The sequence below is a fragment of the Neovison vison genome, chromosome 1 (assembly GCF_020171115.1).
Source record: "Neovison vison isolate M4711 chromosome 1, ASM_NN_V1, whole genome shotgun sequence".
Taxonomy (NCBI): domain Eukaryota; kingdom Metazoa; phylum Chordata; class Mammalia; order Carnivora; family Mustelidae; genus Neogale; species Neogale vison.
The window spans coordinates 10,187,529-10,205,781 of record NC_058091.1 but is presented as its reverse complement, the minus strand read 5'-3'; the positions used below and the strand labels follow the sequence as shown (position 1 = coordinate 10,205,781).

Genomic DNA, 18,253 nt, shown 5'->3' with positions numbered 1-18,253 from the left:
TCTTCAATTATTATTATTATTGGAATGACGTTACATATGCCTTTAATTTATTTGATTTTAATCTATGTACACTCAGTCAAAATAAAAGGTGTGGAAGGAGAGAGAAGACAGAACTACTGAAATAGTTGGGACCCTTAAAACTGCCATTCTCCTCAGTGTGTCCCCCGCTGTGAACGGCGGCTGGGGGTGCACTTGTGGTCCCTCACGTCCTCCTCAGGCTCTGCCTGCTCCCCACGGTGTCCCCATTTCACTGCGCCCACGTCCAGGTAGTGCTTGAAACCATATTTCATAAGACAGGCACTCTGCACAAACTAGCTGCTTCATCTGGTGCTCAGGTAAAAAAACAAACACACAAAACAAACCAGACGTGCTCCCAGCGTCAGAGAAAAGCGGATTGTTTGGCCAGACTGCCGTTGAGCCCCCACATGACATCCCCTGTGGGGTTTTATTTATTTTTTTTTTTAAAGATTTTATTTATTTGTGTGACAGAGATCACAAGTAGGCAGAGGCAGGCAGGGGGATGGGGGAAGCAGGCTCCCCGCTGAGCAGAGAGCCCAATGCAGGGCTCAATCCCAGGACCCTGAGGTCATGACCTGAGCCGAAGGCAGAGGCTTTAACCCACTGAGCCACCCAGGCACCCCTCCTGTGGGGTTTTGGAGGATAATTTTGACCACACGTTTGTCTCACGTGTTGTCTTTCTGAGAGCCCTGGATCAGGACTGTCGAGCACAGTGGTGACGTTGCAGTCTCAGTGGTGTGTTCCCAAGGACTAGGGTTGAAATCATGACTGCTTAAAAGGTAAGCATGTGAGCGTTGGGTGGACTGAGGCAACACTCACAACCAGCGTCCCCTGCCTGTTTCTGGATGGTGTGGATGATTAGCCTGCATGTCCCCTCCATCTCGCAGTGGTCCTGTGTGGCTCTTTGCCTTTGGAATGGGCCAAGCGAGCACGTGTTGACACAGCCAGCCTCATCCGTGCCAAAGGGGAAGGGTTAATAAGGATAATGACTGCCGTTCTGTGTTGACCACATTGTTGGACAAGAAGCATTTCCAGCGACTGTTCTCACCAGTCCAGATACTGAGTAAAAGGCTTTAATTTGTGTTTGCTTTTTGTTTAGGTAACTACTCCAGACCCCCAACGTATAGCGGGGTGCCCAGTGCAAGCTACAGCGGCCCGGGGCCCGGCATGGGCATCAATGCCAACAACCAGATGCATGGACAAGGGCCAAGCCAGCCATGTGGTGCTATGCCCCTGGGACGAATGCCATCAGCTGGGATGCAGAACAGACCATTTCCTGGAAATATGAGCAGCATGACCCCCAGTTCTCCCGGCATGTCTCAGCAGGGAGGGCCAGGAATGGGGCCGCCGATGCCAACCGTGAACCGTAAGGCACAGGAGGCAGCCGCCGCAGTGATGCAGGCCGCTGCAAACTCGGCCCAGAGCAGGTATGCCGTCGGGGCAGGTGGTCTACGTGCGCACCTGCGAGCGGGCCCCACGCCCGCGTCACCCGGGGTGGGGAGTGTGGTGTCGCTCGGCTTGGCCATCCCTTTGGTGTTCACACACGCTGTCCCGTAAAGTACAGAGAAATCAGTGGCAGACCACGATCTGTGAGACACGGAGGGAGGAACCTGAGTGGTGGCTGAGTCCGCTGTGGGAGCTCGTTCGGAGTGACTGTTACTGGACCTCGCAACGCACGCCCCAGGGTGGCAGCGTAGCTGGGTGTCCTGTCAGAGGAGCAAGGTTTAAGCAGGAACGGTCTAAAGCTGAAAATGTAGGCTTCTAAAATCTAAACTACTGAAGAAGAATCACCTTCCTTTCTTTTTTTAAACCCACCATAACAGTCTTTATAGAATAGGAACTTTGTCTATGCACATATTCGTATTGTGTGTGTTTGTCTAAATGTTTCTGTGTGAGATTATGGATTTCATACTCTCATGGTAGATTTTTCTAGGCCTACCTCTCTATCTGTCCAAACCAAAATGTGGCCAGTAAAGCAAAGATAATATTTCATAAAGTTTTAAGTTGACGGAGCAAGGTTTTAACCTCAGTTACTTATTTGTTTTTAATCTTGATTTTTAAAATTGTTGAAGTTATTTAACCTGCATAAAATAATATACTTAATGAAAAATTTATGAGACAGAAGTGAATAGTTTTAAGAGAAGCATTTATAGGTATGTTTTACATTATGTTGAACAAATGCTAAAATACGTTTTAAACCAAAGCACATTGAAAGCTACGTATGAAGATAGGGTGTCTTCAGATGAAAAGATAGAAGCATCAGATTTTTGTCAAAGGGAAAGAAAAATGTGTGTGTGTGTGTGTGTGTGTGTGTGTGTGTTTAAATGTGTCCCTTTGTTACTTTTCCTCTGAAGCTGCTATTCGGGGGATGTTAGGGACCCCTTTAGTCTCACGTTTGCTCCAAATAATGATAAATTTCCCTTGAGGAATCACAATGAAAGTCAGCCATTCTTTTTCTCTCTCTCATCCATATTACAGTTCCTTAAAATTTCCTGAACCCCACCCCTGTCTATACAAAATGGAACCCACACAGGCCTTAGGGAGTGTTTTAATAAACCCGTCCACGAACACCGGTTCGCCTGGTCCAGCCGAAGTTCTGAGATCGGCTGAACCGAATTGTTCGTGGTTGCACCAGCTCCTCTCAGTTGGAAAGTGCCGGATGGCACCAGAGGCTGCGGCTGGTGGCCTGGGAGGAAGACCCCCGGAGGGACAGGGCATAACCAGCTGTTCTGTGTAAGAGTCTTGCGCTGTTCCCTTCCAGAATCAGCCGATGTGGCATTTTCTACCGATTCGTGCAGAGGAATACATCCCTGCCTTGTCACATCTGCCTCTGAGCGGCTGGCCACCCCAGAGCCTTACCTTCCTGGGCCATCCGCTGCAGCCCTCGGGGCGCTCTGAGGACCGTGCGTTTTGGCTTGTCCCGGAGTCAGGGGTGCGCTGAAGTGCGCATGGGGACCAGCTCTGACAGTCTTCCCCATCTCTCTCCTTCGCCCTGCCCTCCTCCCCGCCCTTTTTTCGAGGAACCATCTCCGGTCCCCCTGGCAGGCAGCTGCATGGGACAGAGGCCGAGGCCACATTCTGTAGCGCTCACACCCACGCGTGGAGAGAACCTAAAGCGCAGGGGGATTCAGACTTGTCTACAGAACAAATCCAAAGAAGTTGTTCTTCTGTTCTGCTTTAGGCCACCATACATTAGGTCGCCTGCTTATCCCAGCCAGTCTGGGGCTGGGGGACGCCCCATGTTTTCTTCCCAGCACCCCAACTATGGCAACTCTCAGGCTCCCATGATGCACCAGCCTGACCAGTACGGGTAGGTAGCCACATACCCTGACTTGCTACGGGACCTGGGCATTTTTTTTTTTTTAAACCGTTAATGACCGTGCCATCTGGCTGCGAAAGGAACACCCCAAAGAAGAAAGCGAAAGACCTGAAAGGAAATCCATCCCAGAGGGGGTTGTCTTTTTGTTTCTTTTCGTTTGTTTCGGGGGTTTTGTTCGTTTTGTTCTGTTTCGTTTTTCACTCTTCTGGACGGTTCCGTGGTAGTGTGGTGGCGCCCTGCATGCCGTCCCCGGATCCCATCTCTGCATGGCTTTGGGCATGGCTGCTTCTCTCCTTCGTGCCTGAGAGGGAAATGCACACTCTGAGCTGCATCAGAGTAATGAAGTCACCTCCCCTGGCGTGATTTCCCCCACTGTCGTCCTCGTGTTGTCTGGGAACTTGTGTCGTACAGCACTGTTATCACAACTGTGTTACTGTCATTCCCGCCACTACGGTGACCTGCTCTCACACACACCCCCGAATTCCGAGCACAGCGACCTTATTTGACAGGAGACTCGCTGCAGGAGACGTGACTCAGGTTATTAATAGGACTTAAGAGGGGTTTCATTATATCATCACTGAGCAGACATCTGTGCCAAAGATTTCTGTTACTTCCTTCTCCCAAGGAGTTTTAGAATATTAAAGTCACCAGAAAAATGCAACCAAATCCTCCAACACGGAATTTGCTTTCTAAACATAGTGTTGCCATATTGTTGTCAATTTCAACACAGGAATTACATACAGCAACAAAAAGTGTCTTTCTTCTTTTCTTACTACAGAGCTTTATAAGAGCAGGCTGTCACCATTTTTAGGTTAGTAAATGCTCCTATGGTGTATTATTATTGAGCGATTTATTTAGTGAAAATATTATTTTTGATATTGTTTTCCGTATCGTAACGATAAGATTATCCCACAGAGATTGAATTCTCTTAAGTAGCTGCAGTAGAAACACGCCACATTTTTGCTGAAGATAAAACAGGGAACGGTCCGCTGGCTTTGTTTAAAGATTAAACGTATACAACTGTGCTTTCACGACTTGTTGTGAATACGTAACACAGACGGCCCTCCGCTAGTTTTATATTCGGGATACATTTATTTAGACAGCAAGAGCAAATGATAATTTTGCAGTCGAGAGTTCTAAATCCTGTAAACATGGTCCTAAATGTGGGCCAACAAATACAGAATTTTGTAAACATTATCCTAAAAGCGAAATAATAAATGTAGAATTAGGTAAACATAATTCTTTTGGGACTTTGTCTTTTCCTCTTTTCCTCCTCTCTTGTGGTACCTTCAAGGTCAGTCCATGAGTCAGTAGGAAAATAACAGGGAAGAGGGAGGCATTCATCATCAGCTGCTAATCCATAGGATCTGTCCCTCACCAACTCTGGAGTTCTATTTAGTCCCACAAAGCTAGTTTGGCTGTGCCTTGCCAAGCCACATTAAGCAGCTGTGTAAAATGAATTTAAATGGCATGCATCAGAGTAAAATCTCTTCCACTGGGGCAGAAAATCAATGTTAGCTAACCAGCACGAGAAGATCCAATCTGCGTTTCAGCCAACAGCATCCGCATAGCTTCCTTAGAACACAACACCTCCTCCTTAATTAAAAATAAGAACAAGAAAAATGTTGGAGTTTTTCTTTGTAAATCTTGTAAAGGACACTTGGCAAAGGCTCGTCTTTGCGGCCCCATCCCTGTGAGCTCAGAATTTTGCCTTTTTATGTCTACAGCATTCTTTCTAAAAATGAAAGAAAAGAAAGTTTTATTTCTATTTTAAATCTTCCTTCCTTTTCCCTTCGCCATCCACGTAACCTGTTGTGCCTTTTTTTTCCCCCAAAGCAGAAGCTTGAGCGTGAGAAAACATGTGTAGTACATGTTTTAGTGCTGTGGGTTGAGAAATTTGGTTTTCAACGTGCTTTTGCTTTCCGCATCTCCTTGCAGCAAACTCGTGTTTTTGCTTTTGGTTTTGCCATCTTCCCCGTTGGTAGCCGTGCTGGGCGGAAGGCAGGTGGGCAGTTTGGAAAAACCCATTCGCCGAACATCGGCTTCTCCTGGGGAAGAAGTGGCCTTGCAGAAACATCCTCACAGAGTTTGTTAAAATGCCTTCTTTCTTGAGTCAGAGTCCCACAGGGCCCAGAGCCTCTGAAAGAACCTGAAAAAGACATATTAATGACAAAGGTAGTGAGTGTGTGTGCGTGCACATACGTGTGCAGTTAGACAGGAACAGAGAGCTCGCTGTGAGACATGCCAGCTCACGGCAGCTACACTCCGGGCTTTCACAGCCCGTTGCAGAGAAGACGGTACAGAAAGCACATGGGTCTGACTGGTTGGAAGCCGTTTCACTAATTCCCTTTTTAAGGCTGGCATGAGAAGGGTGAAACCCACATGCTGCACTGAGTAGGTTAAGGAACGTGTAGAAGATTCGGGTTTTTTTTTTTCTTGTTTACCTTTTGAATAAAGGAATTCCTTGTTTTGATTATCAGGATTTACAATAGAATATGGTAACTCTTACTGTTCGAGTACTAGATTAGCTCAGTAATAATGTCTAATCATTTGGAATCAGTAATTTATACCATGCATTTGTCCAGGATGCCCCTCCCCCCACCATATACACTGATACACATTTTACTCAGAAAATGGATTGTTGTGTTTAGTTTTTTTTTTTTTTTTTTTTTTTAAGATTTTATTTATTTATTTGAGAGAGCGATCACAAGCTGGGGGAGGAACAGAGGGAGAGGGAGAAGCAGGCTCCCCACTGACCAGGGAGCCCAACTCCGGGACTCGATCCCAAGACCCCCAGGATCATGACCTGAGCTGAAGGCAGCTAACATTCTTGCCAAATACAGCCGATTTGTGGATTTGGCTACATCGGAGTTACCCAGGTTTTTGCCTTGGACATGAGCCCCAGGATGAAGCATGACCGGTGAACTTGTAGACGGCCCGCCAAGCCCCACATCTTTAGGCTGGAATATCCTTCGGTTCCCTGAAGACTGCCACCCCAGCACCCCCGGGTATCAGTTTGAATCTCGTCTTTGGTGACTTGAGGTGGCTTATGTCAGAGTTCTGACACAGATCCTTATGATCTTTCATCAGAACAAGAATGTTTCAGGGGCGCCTGGGGGGCACAGTTGGTTGAGCACCTGACTCCTGGTTTCAGCTTGGGTCGTGATCTTGGGGTGCTGAGATCTAACCCCACGTCAGGCTCTGTGTTCAGCAGGGATGTCTGCTTGGAATTCTCTCTCTCCCTCCACCTCTCCTGCTCGCGCTGTCTCTTCTCAAATAAAATTTTTCAAAAAGAAGGAAGATAATGTCCCGTTCTGCATTCCAAAAGGGTTTGGTTTCCATGACAGAACAGTAGAACTTCAGAGCTAGAGGGGTTATAGGTGTCATCCAGCCTCTGTCCCCTGAGTTCATGGTGGAGGAAACCAGTCTCTCTGAGTTACCTGCTCGGGACCCTTCCACCAGGGACAGGTGGGCAAGGCCGGCTCTGCACTAGTGTCCTGCACTAATGGCTTCGCTTAGTGCGGTCTCTCTCGATTTTCCCTTTAAAAGAAAACACCTTAATTTTAGTTCTCCATCATGCCTAAAGGCAGTTCTCTTGCCAGAAACCAGCCATCGGCCCAAGTCTGGGTGGAGATCGTGCTTCTGCGTTACGGTCCGGGCTTCGGTCCCCTCCCTGCGATGCCCCTGCAGGGAACCACGGGCCTGGCACCTCCCCGCGCAGACCCCGCACACAGCAGTTGTCGTCGTTTCTGGAACCACGCGCCTTGTGACATGAAGTCACTGATTGCTCGAGGGCACACGGCGGATGGGTTTGAGTCTCGGCCCTCTGGTATGGCTTTAGCACCCGGCTTCGTCGGGGCCAGAGCATGGCTGTTGGAGGAAGGGCTCCGAGCCAGCCCTTCGACCCACAGGGGCGCACAGCTGCTGATGCTGGCACAGCCACGTCCGTCTTCCCTGTGCTGTCCCCGAGAGATGCGCCCGTGCACTGCTTGAACTTCAGAAAGAGCCAGACTCACAGGCTTCTTAGTTTTAGGGGAAAAAAATGAGCAAAAGTAAGTCAGTTTGGAAAGTTGTATCACACTTGCCTGCAAGGGAACTTCTATACCGACTGTCACAACCATGAATCTGGAGACCTACGTTTTGATACTTAGATCAGACCAAAAACTAGGATAGCCGAAATCAGTTTTGTTAAAATATTTTTGCTTTTAGGAGGTGCCCGGGCGGCGTAGTCAGTTGAGCGGCCAACTCTTGGTTGTGATCTCAAGGTTGTAGGATCGAGCCCCACTTCGGGGGCACAAAGTCTGGTTGGGTTTCTCTCTCTTCTTCTGCACCTCCCCCCCCTCATTAGCTGTTTCTAGCACTCTCTCTCTCTAAAATAAATAAATCTTTCCAAAAAATATTTTGTTTTCAGTGAAACAAGAGATTGGGAATTCTAACATTTTTTAACCTTTGTCACTCGTTATATCCCATGAAGTCATCTTAATCGTAAGGTAACTTGATCAGTGGTCTTCCTCTGCTCCACGGATAAGCAGTGGGTTAGCCTGTCCTCCGGACTGTAGAGAGCCGCTGACGTCCATATCTCATGGGCATCCCACATACACACATGTCTTCCAGCAACTGTCTTTAGGGAGGTGTATTTATAATTCATTTCCCCTGTTGCTGTTTGCCAGCAAGGCACTTCTTCTGTATTATTTTCCTTGAAGCCAGTATGACGCAATTCTGCTGATGGGCCGGGAGCCACTGATGTGGAAATACGTTAATGGAGATAGTGCATTAAAATGTCAAAGGGAAGGGGCAAAAAACTTCTAAATGTGTCAGGACCCAGTTGTTGTGGGGTCCACGGGCCTGAAGGGACTGGAGTGATGTGTATTAACAAAGAATTTAGCCCTTTGGATTTTGGACAGTTAGGTTTTAAAATAATAGCTGTGATTGGAGAAGTCACATTATTGAAAGACAAAGAAAAGATTTCAAAGGCTTAAGTACAGTTTTTATTTCTGCAATTAAATGTAAGCCTTTGCATTATCATCTAAATACTGTTCTTAGTTTTTAGCCTCTTTTCCCTTCAGAATTTAGAATTGAGTATTCTGTTGGCATTTTAAGATTATGTCTTTAATCAAATCTTTCAGAGTTTCATAACTATCGTGGTAACCACAGAGTATATTTATTAGTCTTCACATCAAACAATGGTAAAACAAGGGGTGCTTGGCTGGCTCAGTCAGTAGAGTGTGTGACTCTATCTCAGGGTCATGAGTTCAAGCCCCACATTGGGCCTGGAGCCTACTTTTAGAAAAAAATGAAACACTAATTTTTTTCAAAACATTTTATTCATTTATTTACAAGAGTGCACACATGCACGTGTGAGCAGGGAGATAGGCAGAGGGAGAGGGAGAAAAAAATCTCAAGGAGATTCTGCACTAAGTGTGGAGTCGGGTGTGGGGGCTCGACCCCATGACTCCGAGATCATGACCTGAGCCGAAATCAAGAGTCGGACACTTAACCAACTGAGCCGCCCAGGTGCCCCAAATACTAATTCTTAAAAGACTAAGATTATATATATTTTTTTTTAAATTTTAATTTTTTTTTTTTAGTTTAATGAGATCCAAGGAATCCAAGTCCGAAATGTAGAGCAACCCTTTTATGGATTAGGGTCTGTGAAGTTCCATAAACAAGCAACTGTGTTGCCTGGCGGGAGTTGTACACCCCAGCCACTGGCAGGGGGAGTCTCACGAGCCTGTATTTTTTTGTAACCCCCTAAGGGGCCCTGGGGTGGCCAGCTCATGTCTAAGGCTTGGCCTTTGGGATTCCCGTTCCCTGAAGAGAACTAGGGGAAACTCAGAGGGACGCAGTGGAAAGTGGAAAGTCAGATGCCCACTTTTTTGTCCCTGATGGATATCAGAGGAGAATACTAGACCCAAGCCTTGGTTACTGGATAGCATTTGGAGAAACTAATGGGTGTGCAAACCTGAAACCATATCTCAGACTTTGGCAGTCTCTTGACTCAGGGCCAAGTTGGTCTCCCCAAATCCTCTGACTTTCTGCCTTCTGCCCTCTCAGACACGGTTGTCCGCCTCACATTCTGCAGTATTCCAAGCTCCCCACCGTGTCTAGACCTGCCTTCCTCATTCAGAGTATCTCCTGTCCATGCTCCAGTCCAAACCTGGGTGCTGTCCTCAGCATCTAAGGTGACCCATGGTGACACACAAAGTGGGTCGGAGCTCCCGTTACTAACCCAAGGAAGCCTCACATTGGTGGACTGTGCCCCTTTTTACTTGGCTAAGCCATTTGTCTACATGTCTGACCTCGTGGCCACTAGCGTCTCTGCCCCACAGACCTCACAGCCCCACCAGACCAGCTGGGATGGTCCCCTCTAGAATCAGCTTTCCCGTCCATCTGTCCCCAGGGAAAGGCAGCACCACAGTGCAGGCAACTCGAGCTCTCCACAGTTACGAAAAAGCAAGATGGTTGAAGTCATGTGTATCTCAGGGAGCAGCACCGGCCTCCTCGCCACCCTGCAGAGCGTTCAGGCTGACCGCGGGAAGCACCCCGTCCTGCTTTGTGCGAGATTGCCTCATCTCAGCTGTGTTTGGGGAGGACAGCACCAGAGACAGCTTAAACGCAGTGAAGAGGACCTGATCTGTGTCATAGCCTGTCCCGGTCTGGGGTTTGGGAAGCATCCTGGGTGACCATATGACGATCATGGGCAAGGGGCTTCCGGTACCCCTTAGCTGGTAGCATAAAGGGCTGTGGGAGCAACTCCCAAAGGTGACCTTAATTCTTAGTTTGAATTTCACTTCCATGAATAGATTTTAAAAAAACAAAAAATCACAGCTACAGAACCCCATAAGGTTCTGTCCATGGCTTTGAAAGTTAACTCTTTCTAAATGGCCTTTGACTGTTAGATGCCAGGTAAGAGCACATGGTGAGAAGGTCATGAACTAGACTTTTTGCTCAGCGTTCAGGCTTTTCCTACAACACATTTTACCCTAATTCTGAATAGTGTTGCCTCACAAATGAAGTGACTTTGTGGGCCGGCACTGCTTTCAGCTCAGGAAATCTGTGAGAATTTTAGGATGATTTTGTTATAAGTTAGAAATGACTATACCGAATATTTCCTGGCACTGGAGCCGGGGTAAGTGTATTCTCTGTTAGCTTTACAGAATATCACTCTAGCAAGTTTATGAGATGGAGATGTCAGGACCTGGATTCTTTCTCTTTTTCATGCGATAGACTGGCTGTTTAGGTACAAGAAGTGTGAGTGCGGACGGGATCTGTGCATTCTTTGTGACCACATTCCCAGGTATCACTCGGGTTGGTTCTGGATGGGCGCTGGGGCGGAGCTCCTCAGTGTTTGTCAAGCTGTTGTGCACCTGTCTGTGGTGCTGGTACCTCTGACGTCACTCTCTCCTACACCTTGTGCCCAGAAAGGGGATGTCCTGGGGTAAAGGGTGGGTGCTTCCATCACTGAAAAGGAATAGCCCTCCTTAGGAATTACTCAAGATCTTTTCTTAATGGTATCATAATTCCAAAATTAGCTTTTTTTAAGGAAAGATCTCTGACATAACACAGAAAAGAGCACTGTTTTCTTTCTGTGGGCAACCTCAGTGGCAACTAGTTTTCCTTTCCGGGGAGCTGTGCGATCTGCATCTTACCAGGACCCAGTGGGGAGCTACGTGCACCAGAACCCACAGAGTCCTGGGGTCTTCCTCTTCCAGGGAAGAGACAGGTTTGGGGACTCACACCTGCCCCCATGGCTTTGGTCTCCGCCCTGAGCGTGAGGCAGCTTGTGCGCTGGGAGTCAACAGGCAGTCTCTGAAGGAAGGGAGACTTGCTGTTAGTCTTTGTCTGATTGCCAGCAGTTCTTCAGAATCACAGAACAATGGGCTTACCAACCCCAAATCAACGTGGAGATGGAGAGAACATTCTCAGTTATCAGTTACCAGACTTCAGGCAGCCAAAGGCTTTTTACATTTTCTTCACACCCTGACAGGGAAGTCTCTCGCCTCAAAACCCTCGAGCTCTATTTGTTCTCCTGGTTGCTTTGAGAAAGAAGGTGACAATCCGTCAGCGGCTTTAGGAACAACCGAAAGGGGGTACCTGCATTGAGGCAGACAAGGACTTAATCTTGAAACTGCACAACAGGTGCGTTTTAGCGGTGATGCCAGGAGCAGGACTGATAACAGGTTGGATCCCGCCGAGAAGGCTGCAGGAAGCAGTGAACAGAAAGGGAAAAGATGTTCCTGGTGTTAGAGCCTTTTAGGAAATCAAGATGGAATATGCGGGATTCCTCGTTGCGTAGTAGAAACCGCCTCCCCAAGATGCAGGGTGAAAACACAGCTCTTGGAAGAAAGGCGAAGACGCCCCGGAGAAATGCTTGAGAGGCCGAGGTGCCCGGGGGGGCAGCGCGCGTGATGCGGGCCGCGGCCGGGACACGCCAGGGACGGCTCGCCCGCGGGTTGCCGCGCACTGTGCACCCGCTCCAGAGACCATTCTCGAGACCAGTGAACAAAGTTACCACAGCCCCTCTGTCGAAAGGTCTTTTTCATAGAGCTCTTGAAAAGCGACGTTCCTTTTTTGCCCATTCTCAAAGGAAAAAATAAAACTGAAGTGTATCAATGACCAAAGGGTTTGGGGAGTTATTAATTTATAGCTGCTGGAAAGTCATTAGTTACTGCTGTAGCTTTGTGGCTGATGGCCTGCACTTTTCAGCCTTCTGGAAGGGAACAGGCTGCCTCGAAAGGGATCGCATTCACGACGAGGGAATATCTTAAACCAAAGACTCGAGAACGGTTGTAAGAGCACAGGAAGCGAAGATGAGTTCTAGAACTCTCCCTCTGCTTCTCAGACTTGAGCCTCCCGCTGCCCACGTGACATTACCTCTCCGTGACTGCCTCCTCACCCAGCCTCTCGTGCAAGCCGGACACCTGAGAGACACCTTAGTGCCCCTCTCCTTTCCGCCCAGTATCTCATTCCTCACCCCGTCCTGTCAAATGTGCCTCTGAGTGTGGCTGTGCCACTGCCCTCCTGGCCTCTCTTGCCAGCTCTCGGATGACCGCACGCCTGCGGCCCCACGTCCGTTCACACCGCCCGTGTGTCTTCCTGTCCACAGGCAGGGGACAATGCCTTTAAAACACATCTTTTTAGGCCATTGCTCCTGCTTAACAACCCCTAGTCTCTTTCCGATTGTCCCAGCCTACAGACAGGACCCCACAGACCCCGGGGGACACGGCCCTTCTGTCCCTGTCCGCGCTCACGCCCTCTAGTCCGCCAGCTGCCCCTGCTGCCAGACCCCTGAGCTATGGTGTCATCTCCTCGCCTCACCCGAGTGAATCCCGTTGATCTGGCCAGAGATGAGGTGTGAGGGGAGGGGGGCGACTGGCATCCGTTTCTCAGGGAACTTTCCTGACCTCCTGGACTGCAGGCTCCCCCATGCTCCCACCTCGGCCTCCTCCACAGAGCGTGCTCGCAGGTGGACGTGGCCATCCGCTCTGGCGATTTGACTTGTTTCTCTGCTTGGCCCTCCTGTTGTTGTGCTCCTCCCGCCCCATCCCCGCCCATACCAGTCTTAAAATACTCATCTCGAACAAGTGATTGTAACTACCAATAAACAGAAGATGTTTCTGATTAATTAGTTATTTCTGCCGTGTCTCCCTGAGCAAAAGGCGTACGGTTGTTGGGTCTTTTTTAAATAACACGTGGCTGTGTATTTCCACAGGAATCTACTGTTTGTAAATCATTGACACTTCTCTTCATCATCTTTGGTTTATTTTTTTTTTTAAGATTTTATTTATTTGACCCGGAGGGAGATCACAAGTAGGCAGAGCAGCAGGCAGAGCGACGGAGAAGCGGGCTCCCTGCTGAGCAGGAAGCCCAGTGTGGGACTTGATCCCAGGACCCTGGGATCATGACCTGAGCCGAAGGCAGACACTCAACGGACTGAGCCACCCAGGCACCCCATGTCGTCTTTGGTTTTAAAGAAACAAATTGCCACTTTACCTTCCCAGGATTGAGTCTCTCACTTGTTGAACCGATAGCATTATTTTGCCACCAGAATATGCTAGTGCACAAGTTGTCACAGGCGTGCAACGGATTAGCCACAACGGAAACGGGCTGGGGCATGGTTGGCTGGCTTTTCTGTTTTTATTATGTTGTTTTGGGGGTACCAGCAGTGTTTTTCCCACTTCAGATATTAGACTATAAATAGTTTTGACTGAATTTGTCCTCAGTACTGCTTGGGGGGAGACATGGTGTAAGTCAGGTTGAGCGTGCTCTCCGGCAATGCCGGGCACATGTGAAGACAGCTTCTGTTTCTAAATCATTGAAAATAGGGCATCCTGTGCAATGTTACGCATACAGTTGGAACTCTCTAAAAATAAATTCGGCTGGAATTGGGCTTTGCAAAAATTAGGTTCCTGGTTCTGATGACTGTTGGGTTTAAGTGGAAAAGTGCTCCAAATTTTGGTGTTACCCTAATTAATTTTGTCAGTAAGCAATCTTTGCTGGCTACGTAACTCCAGCTGCATCTACAGTGACAGTCCACGTAGAGAAAGATCTGTACACAGTTGTGCCGTTTTCCAGTGGAGCACGCCCTGCTTTATGTTCCTGGTGAACATGACTCAGGAACGATGTTTCCCGTGGGTATGCTGGCGCTCTTGCGTGCAGCTTCTCTCCATGTGGCTTGCCCCCAGGACTTTGTATGACGTGGCTCCCCTCCTGTGGCATCTGGTCCCAAAGCATTTCTTCTCTCTGCTCCGACCCTTCTCAAAAGAGCTGCATCAGAAACCCACTCACATTCAAGTTACACGTTTCACACTTCCCCGTCTGTCACTGTTGAGAAAAAATAGTGGTAATTGCTGAAACAATGTGGCCTAAATATTCTTGTAAAGCACCAAAATCATATACAGATCTTACTTTAAATTTTCTTGTAGTTGACTTTAAAACAAGGTATTTAGAAAAAAATGTGCGGTTACCCTTTATAGCGTTTCATACTGGTGCGTTTAACCGCTGGGTTCAAGCTGTAGTTGGAAACTGTAGTTCCCTTTCTGCCTTCACCATGAACCACTGGAAATGGTCACTTTAAAATTGGTGTTTGCTTCTGGGTTTTTTTCCCCAAAGCCAGCTCTTTGTTTGCAGATGAATGTGTAATGTTATTAAGGAAAAAAAAAATCGTGTGTGTGTGTGTGTGTGTGTGTGTGTGTAGACTGAGAAGCAGGATGAGAAATGCTTTAGGGAAATGGGTATACAGGCTCCACCTTTGAATTATTCTCCTTATAATAACCTAGTTCTTGTCATCAAGTGACAGATCTCAAACATTTATGTCTAGTCCCAACCAAAGACTGATTTCAGTAAAGTTCTTCTAGTTAATCTGTGGGTCCACATGTTCAAGTAACAACCCCCACATCATGCTTTGACTTTGAAAAAATTAGGGGCCAGTGCTGTGTTGCGGAAGGCCCAGGGGAGCACGGGGCCTGGCCCATTTGCTCACGTGCCTCCCACGCAGCCTACTAGCAGCAAAGCACTGACACGACATTACTTCTGAATGTTTATTGGGTCCCCTCTGAGGTGTTGTTGGCCATTTATCGCCACAGCCAGTGCAGGTTAGGAACCTGTGGCAACAGGCCAGCAGTAATTTGTAACAAAAACTATCTGAGCCCATAGACCTGTAACAGATAGCCCAGGAGTTCACACCCCAAGGTCAAGGAAGGGCACTCTGCTTTTCCAGATACAACTTACATCTTAGGGTTTTACGTGGACAGTGTTGCCCTTGTTTCCATTTGCATTTTTACCTGTTTTTGTCTTGTTGCCCTGTTTCTTTTTGAAAAAGAGAGTGTCTGAGTGACTAACTTCAACTGTCCTGATGCCGCTGGCAGCAATCTGAGTGTTGCTGTGCTCAGAAAGGGATTTAGCGGTCAGTGGGGGCTGGCTCTGGAAAGGGCCCTCTTTTGAGGTCTCTGTGGTCCAAGTCATAGGAGTCAGCCCAACCAAAGAAGTTTTTTGTCGTGAGCCCCAGAAACCCTCTCCTGTTAGCCGCACCTGGTGCCCTCTCCTGTTAGGCACACCATGGTGAGTTGGGGCGCTCAACTTAGTCAGAGAGGCGGCCTTGTTAGGTTTCCTTCCACAAAACAAAATAGTCTCAATTTGCAACATTCAGCAGAGTGTATTGAAAGCCTTCTTTTTTTAGTATTAGCCCATCTTGCTTGTCCAGAATTACCAACAGTCTTGGCGGGTAGTTTCCAAAGCAGTAATGAATAGGGTTTCTTCTGCGATGATGGAAGGACTGGCTGACTCCCCCCATTTGGACAGATGGCCAAGTGCTGTGCTCATGGCCACACATGGCCACCCTGAGAAGACTCCCGTCGTTCTCAGCTGCTCCCCTCCTTGGGTACCCAAGGGGCCCGCCACACCTGTGAAACTCCTTCCTGGAAGCAGATGTTCAGGAAGCCCAAAGAAAAGCTCTACTTTGTATCTGTCAGCCGTCCACAACTACAGATAACTACAGTAGACAGAGAGGGAAGGTATACAGTGGGCTCCCTATGCCATTATCCGTGTCCCATCGAGTGCTAGCAGCGTTAGGGATTCATGGAGAAAGAGATAAAGGACACGGACTGAAAGCTGGCCGGAGGCTTTCTGTTCCTGCCACCTGCTAGCTGTGTGTCCTCAAGCAACTTCTTCAGTCTCTCTGATCCTTTTTTCTTTCTCAGTATGTAAGCATAATCCCACCAACCTTCCTCCAGGAATTTAAAAAATTAAATGTGTTCAATGCCTAGAAATTGGGCCAGGTGCATTTATTAGGGCCTCAGAAGTCATGACTGTTAACCGTTGTTATCTGGCCCTGCGTGTCACATGCAAAAATAGGCCCAGAGACCTGAGGAGATTTGCTCCCGGATCCCAGTGACCGTGGAAAGTGTGAGTAGTGACAGAGTCAAGACCGAACTTGTAAAACTACGGGCATGATTTCATCGAGGACCACTGTAGCCAGCAGCACGACGTCTTCAGTTTCTTGTTACTTTTAACGGGTTTTTTGGTTTTTTTTTTTTACCTCTAATGCATACCTTCGTTATCTTACGGTGATTGCAAGTGGACAGTGCAGACTTGGGGGAGAAATCCTAGATTAGGGTTACCAGGAGCCTGCCTGGTGGGTTCTCTATTCCGATTCTCTTTGCTGCTTGAGTTATAAGCCAGCATGCTCAAGGACCCAACTGTTCCGCGCACCCGGGAGTCACAGCACATGCAAAACTGAGTTTGGGGGAAGCCTGAAGAGGTGGCCTGAGGCCTGTGTACTCGGGTGACAACATTGTCTACCAGTTCATTGACCAAGTATTACTCTAGTAGCTGGGCAGGCTCAGTAGCTGCTCCTCTCGGAGACATACGTGCCCCAAAGAGCCAAGATGTGCACCATAAATTATTAGAAGACCCAAAAGAAAGTGCAGGGGGCTCTGATAGGCAGAGTCAGGGGCAGGCGGGGCTTCCAGGTGGGGGAGTGAGGACGGTCTTTGCCAAGGAGGGGTGGCCTTTGCACCTGGATCTCGAAGGACAGGTCACCACTGGTTGAGACTTGAAAGCTGTCTTCAGAAAAACCCAACCTGTTCCTAAGTTAAGGACGCTCTTCAGATGATTTATGTGCTGCAGAATTGGGAGAGCAGCCCCAACAGGTGCCACTTGTTCTTGTTTTTTTAAAAAACAGATACATAAATGTGAGATTGTCTTTTGTTTGAATGAGAGCACGTCAGAAGGGGAACCTAAGATACTTGAATTAACGCCAGCCACTTTCATGCTGGATGTTAAGACCCTAACCATAAAGAAATACTGTTGCCAGCTGTGGGGCAATGCATTTAGAAGTATTTGATGACCTCGAGGTTAATCAGAAGCCATCAAATGATCTCAGATACATTGTTAATGAACTGCAGTGGGTGTTATAATCCGGATTCAGCAGTCTGTAGTTATTCCAAATGGCACTTCAGTGAGCTCAGAATTCAAGGCTGAAGTAACATTCCTTTCTCCCAGAGCCACACCCACGCCATTAGTCTTTCAGCCTGCTAGAATGTTCGTCCCAAGCCATCATTGAGTGTTTGTCTGGACAGGAATTCTCTGAATGGTTGATGTAATATTTAAAAGAAAAAAAAAAAGCCCACTCAAACCCTTATACTTTGAATTTCCCAAGTGGACTGTGTTTGAACTTTTTCCACCAGCCAGGAATTTGAATCTATTGAAAATTGCTACACAAAAAGAATAGTATATTGGGTTTTTCTTAAAATGACTTATGTTAATCTTTTAAAGAATCTTCAAAAATATTTTACTGTTATACATAGAAAGTCATCAGATGACAGCTTAATGGAGGCTGGGGGAGGGGGCTTGTACTCATATTACATTTGGAACAGATAATGCCAAGTGTGGATTTTTACCCTTCCTATTAGTTTTTCTCTTAAGAAGGAACACTGATAGCCAAAAGTTGGGAAAATTTTCTCAAGGTATACTATTTATGTAAGAGATGCTTGAATATGACAGGGGAGGCTTTCGCAGAGTTTGTCACATTGCCTTCCTTCATCTTTCTCTCTACCTGGTAATTCTCCTGCGAGAATTAAAGCGCCGCGCAGTTTAAACCTCCCCCCTTCCCTGTCTCATTTCCAGCAGTTAGAGAAATGCCTTTGTGCCACAGGTGTCCCCTTAGGATTAAGAAATCCCCTCTTCCCCTTGCAAGAGTGCAAAGTTTGTCTTTCACAGAGCACACACAAAAAACGAGCAAAACTAAATCACCAAAATGTAAGTTTATGAGTCTGCATTACAGTCGAGGAAGGGTGACCCTTAGGGACCCTGTCAGCCAGTTGAAGCTCCCTTCCTTCCTGTCCCAGGAAAGCCTTCAGAAAGAAGTGGAAGTCTGGTGTTTACTGTGTAAAGTTAATATGGGGATATTGGTGTGTG

General features: G+C 47.6%; 1 protein-coding gene across 7 annotated transcripts in view; it reads left to right on the top strand.

The window, feature by feature from the left end:
- ARID1B (AT-rich interaction domain 1B) overlaps positions 1-18,253 on the top strand; it is a 443,861-nt gene that overhangs the window by 382,539 nt on the left and 43,069 nt on the right. For 4 of the 7 annotated variants that reach the window (XM_044243293.1, XM_044243283.1, XM_044243311.1 and 1 more), the window contains 2 exons: positions 1,118-1,445; positions 3,200-3,328. In XM_044243293.1, coding sequence (XP_044099228.1) covers positions 1,118-1,445; positions 3,200-3,328 — 457 coding nt within the window. The remainder of the gene's footprint in view (positions 1-1,117; positions 1,446-3,199; positions 3,329-18,253) is intronic. The other 3 variants (XM_044243328.1, XM_044243320.1, XM_044243301.1) reach the window with 1 other exon arrangement.